At 45.9% G+C, this 4,692-nt stretch overlaps 2 protein-coding genes across 2 annotated transcripts; one reads left to right on the plus strand and one right to left on the minus strand.

Annotated features, from left to right (window-relative positions):
- The first annotated feature begins 779 nt into the window (after nt 1-779).
- Nucleotides 780-1,309, plus strand: LOC108160948. The gene is given in 2 exon segments (XM_017295239.2): nt 780-1,107; nt 1,110-1,309. Coding segments are annotated over 2 exon segments (525 nt in total). The 5' UTR covers nt 780-782.
- A 241-nt stretch (nt 1,310-1,550) lies between these two features.
- On the minus strand, nt 1,551-2,576 carry LOC117189359. Its single transcript, XM_033394492.1, has 4 exons — nt 2,319-2,576; nt 2,174-2,265; nt 1,938-2,100; nt 1,551-1,873 (listed from the first exon to the last, which is right to left on the minus strand). The coding sequence occupies exons 1-4, from the start codon at nt 2,425-2,427 to the stop codon at nt 1,800-1,802; spliced, it is 438 nt and encodes a 145-aa protein (XP_033250383.1). The 5' UTR covers nt 2,428-2,576; the 3' UTR covers nt 1,551-1,799.
- Between the last annotated feature and the right edge of the window lie 2,116 nt (nt 2,577-4,692).

The raw sequence follows: 4,692 nt of genomic DNA on the forward strand, positions 1-4,692 counted from the left end.
AACCTTTCTACTTTCTCTATAATTTATATTCCTCCTTTGTGTACCTAACACTGTCCCATAGCAAAATGCCTATATAATAACTACTCGGGTTGAACGAAGACTCGTGCGGGAAGACGGTAAAAGTAGCGTTTCGGGACTTCTACGCCAAGGCGGATTGTAACTTCTTAGATTATGTTTAAGTGAAACAATATGGAAAACCCTACTGCACTACACTGTCGTTATATGAATATTAGATAAAATAATAAAATGACTCGGCATTCCCATTGGCCAGTTCAGTCTCTGCCCCCTGCACTTGCCGTAACCTCTTCCGCCGCATAACAGTTGGTCAACTCCTATATAACCTGGGGCTGTGGCTGTGGCGGGTGTGTAAATCAGGGCGACATGTGGTCAACTGCCGTGGACTGCTGCTTGAGGCCGGGGACTGGGTGGGTGTAGTCCCACTAACCAGTTATATGAAGTCCTTGTAACCGGGCAGCAATATAAATGCCAGTCGGCGTGGAAAATTGTCATGTATTTGACGAATAATTACCGTCAACATTGCGTGATTGGTTGAATCAGACGGGAGGGCGTTTTGGCTGGCTTAGGACTTAGCCGAGGTCCCCAACCAAATCGGCTGCCCGTGGTGGGGTTGCCAGGGGTATGCGGATGGGGTTGTGTGACAGGAACCTATAATTACCAGACCAGGCAGGTGGTCACCAGACCAGGAATCCACCTTTTAGTGCTCCGCTTTCAGACACACCGCGGACGTTGCCGCGAACGGAAGTCTGAGGCTTATCGCCAGAATGTTGGCCGGGATGCATTCACCCGCATCGCCTTCAGCTCAGTCACAGGCACCGCCGCCGACGCCCTGCAAATCGCCCATCCTGGACGTGACCGAGACCCTGTCACTTCATAGCGAGATGGAGCTGGAACTTGAACCGAAAAAAGCGTTGTATTCCTTTGGAGCCCCGCACAGTCACGGTCACAGCCACAGTCATAGCCTACGTCTGCCAGGCCTCAGTATTCCCAACCTGATCAATGGCAAGAATTCCACTCTGCCCGCCTTCGAGTACATCGCTCCGCCGAACCACGCCCTGCAGGCCCTGGAGTTTCCACTGATGGAGTTGAACCATCGAACGAGGCGGCGAAGTCACGGGATGCCCGCAAGATCCGAGAGGATCGCATTGCCTTTCGGGCCGCTCTTCTCGAGCAGGAGAATTCCATTCTACGGGCTCAGGTGCTGGCCCTACGCGACGAATTGCAGACGGTGCGGCAGCTCCTGGGCGACACCGCCGCCGGTGGCCTGCTGTCGATGCCTCGCCAGATGTGAGACGAAGCCTATGGGGCAAGTGCTTTGTACATACAAGTAAAGTGAGGGAGTGATCTAGCTGTAGTTCTGTGGTGCATGTTTGTTAATAAATTTTTGAATTTATCTAAATCCTCTTGTTTAAATTCGAGTGTTTCGATTTGTTGCTTTTGAAGTTGGCTCCTGTCCCAGTTTCAACGTCCCATGGTTCTGGAATATCCGAATATGTATTTCTGGCTTACCGCAAAGTCAACAGGTGTGTTAGTGGCGTTGGGGTACGGATGTGACTCTGCTTATGTATTTCCTCAGTCGACAGTATAGTCGACTCTGCTATTGGCAGAGTGTCATCTAACGAATAAGTGTTTTTCCTGATCGAGTGCAGGATACTAGAAACATAAAGAACATATTTCGAGGACTGCTTAATTTAATTATAGAAAATATTAGACTTCAATTGAATTTCGACGAGTATTGGCTATTGAGAATGGTTTGTCAAGTTCCAAGGATGGTCGACTTATTAATCCACTGGGGTAGAGCCACCGAGTTTCTTGAACCATGAGTAGACGCATAGCCAAAAGTACACGGTGAGAACTGTGGGCCGAATAGCGATATGCAGGTTTTTTGTTCCCAGAAATGACATGATAAACATGCTTACCCAAAGATATGATCATGACAATAATGGATTCTGTGTGGATTGGTTGGTAATTATGTACCTTATTACCTAAACCGTAACAGATCAACCAAATTATGCCCACTATAAGGACAATTAAGCGTATGATACCAGTTATCAAGTAGAGAATAACCAGCCCTTTCTTAGGCTGCAAATAACAGGACAAAGAGTGGTTTACAATAATGCGTGCCATACCTTAAGGATTTCTCAAGGACACATACCTCGAAAATGGAAACAATTAGCAGGACGCAGGCCACAATGTGAAGAATGGAGACAATCAAGCTGAGATAGTAAACCACATCCACGTGCATTCCTGAAATATAGACATATGATTTAGACACGTTTAAGATTACGTACTCGACTTACCTCTGCACACCCCACCGAGAATAGAACACAGTATTAATTCCACGATCCCAATAAGTAACATACCCCATTTTAGCTCCAGAAGGCAAAAAACCTTTTTGATCTGAATCATTTTCACAGTTTATAATAATTTTCGAAATTTTTTGGCAATGTTTTTCTGTTTAGCTGTTGTTAATTTCAAGACTACCTTGATATAATTAAAATTTAGATCTGGGCAATTCCTCTATATATGAAATTATATTCCCAGACTTGCATTCCAGCGTTTTAAGGGCTGTAGTTAGGGTGTCATCACCTCCATCAATATTCACCTAGGCCCATTTTGAGCGTATAGAAAGGGCTCGGTTAGATCCTTATAATATATGAAAAGTATACAGATACAACAGCTCAAACTCCATTGACAAGGAAAATACGATTACCATCGGTTTTAATTTGTAAAAATTATCATAGAAATATCGAAATATTCTAACAAATGTGCATGTGCATAAGGTAAAGATATCAACGTATACTATAGCTTTGCGAAAGCCCTGTCTTTCCCGTTGCCTTTTCTAGCCATGCCGGGTGTGGGCTCCTAGTCCTGTTTTGGCTTATTCTCGCCGAGAAGGAAGCGTCGAACGATAGGCAGCTTGTAGATCGGCACCGAGAGCACAGCACCAACACAGGCACCAATCCAGTAGACAATGATGTGCTCGAAGTTGGTGTGGCCGCGACATCCCCACTTGAGGGCGGTGGTCAACACCGGATTGAAATAGCCGCCGGAGAAGTTGAAGGCTGCAAGCGGGCATAGTTGAAAGCGTAAACTACTTGAGACCAGATGACAGCAGTTGGAAGGCACGCTTTAAGCGGGCGCACGCTTACCTGCCACCACCGATTTGACCTCGGACCACACTGCTAGAAGTGATTTAAGCTCAAGTTCAAGTTTGTTTTTTGTGCATGAAATGTCCGGTGCTATGATGGATTATCCCAGAACATACATACTACGCAATTGGAGGATTGGATACAATGCGAGCGAAATAAAATGTGTGTCCCGTAGGGCTGCCGCGAGCACTGAGAATTGGCCGCTGACTGATATTATGTGCTAGCGAATTATTAATTGATCGTTTCTTTGCTCGCCGGGCAGTCATCTGGCTTTGGTTATAATTAAACTAATGCTCAATATGCGCACTGTTGACGTCATAGAATGCTCTTTGGCACCTGCTGAAATTAAACGAGGGGGAACGTTGTGAGTTGCTGCGGAGACCGCAACTCTGCAGTTATACCCGATACTAAGTCAGTATGGCTCTCCTCCGGCAGACGCCGCTAATATTAAACGACACGACAAGGAGTGCGTGCGAGAGAGACAGAAAATCAGTCTGAGCGTGACGTCGGGGGCTGCGTAGCCAGTGCAAATTGATTTGTTCCTTTTGGCTATAAAAATGATCTGATCTGATCCAGATTCAGCAATCTGATAGATATGGTCATTATCTATGATTCTGCGTTTTTAGTTTTCTCGAATGTGCAATATTGTGGATGCAACAGATTTTCGTCCTTTGTGGGGGCGGAAGGGGGTGGGGCGAAATTCTGAGATATACGTTTTATAGTGAGATCTAACAGAAGTGCGGATACCAAAATAATCATTATTCGATCTGGTTCAGATTTTGCACTGTAGAAGATATGGTCATCCTCACCGATTCTGCGTTTTTGGTTTTATCGTATCTTTAAAAATGTGGATGCCACAGATTTTCGTCCTTTGTGGGGGCGGAAGTGGGCGGGGCGAAGTTTTGAAATATTTTTGTAGCAGTGATATCACAGAAGTCTGGATCCAAAACATCGTTGCTCTAGATCTTATAGTCTTTGAGCACTAGGCGCTGAAGGGGACGGACGGACGGACGGACGGACGGACGGACGGACGGACGGACGGACGGACGGACGGACAGACGGACAGACAGACAGGGCTCAATCGACTCGGCTATTGATGCTGATCAAGAATATATATACTTTATGGGGTCGGAAACGATTCCTTCTGGACGTTACACACATCCACTTTTACCACAAATCTAATATACCCCAATACTCATTTTGAGTATCGGGTATAAAAAGCGCGGCCATTACAGCATGACTAAATGGGCAGCACTGGCCAATACATGTGTCATTGCCGAGGGTGCGCATCCTGTGGAGGGGGTAGATTAAACAAGGCAGTAAGCAGGGGGCAAATTAAATAAGGCAGTAAGCATAGCAAAAAAGGATTGAAAATCACTAAAGAAACATTACATGAAATAAACTATGGCTACATTGAGCGACAAACGTGTCTGATCATGTCGTCTGTGGCTGGCTGGCTTCGACGGAGCGATCAGTTCGAAAAGCAGCTGTTTCGGACTTGCGTGTTCCTAACGCGTTTCGT

The sequence above is a fragment of the Drosophila miranda genome, assembly GCF_003369915.1.
Source record: "Drosophila miranda strain MSH22 chromosome Y unlocalized genomic scaffold, D.miranda_PacBio2.1 Contig_Y1_pilon, whole genome shotgun sequence".
Classification (NCBI taxonomy): Eukaryota; Metazoa; Arthropoda; class Insecta; order Diptera; family Drosophilidae; genus Drosophila; species Drosophila miranda.

Bases quoted from the DNA above. Each gene is read 5' to 3' on its own strand.
- LOC117189359 (XM_033394492.1), bottom strand. From the start codon at position 2,427: ATGATTCAGATCAAAAAGGTTTTTTGCCTTCTGGAGCTAAAATGGGGT. The intron at 2,266-2,318 runs GTAAGTCGAGTA...TCTATATTTCAG, and splicing joins TCTCGGTGGGGTGTGCAGAG to GAATGCACGTGGATGTGGTT. The intron at 2,101-2,173 runs GTATGTGTCCTT...TGTTATTTGCAG, and splicing joins TAATTGTTTCCATTTTCGAG to CCTAAGAAAGGGCTGGTTAT.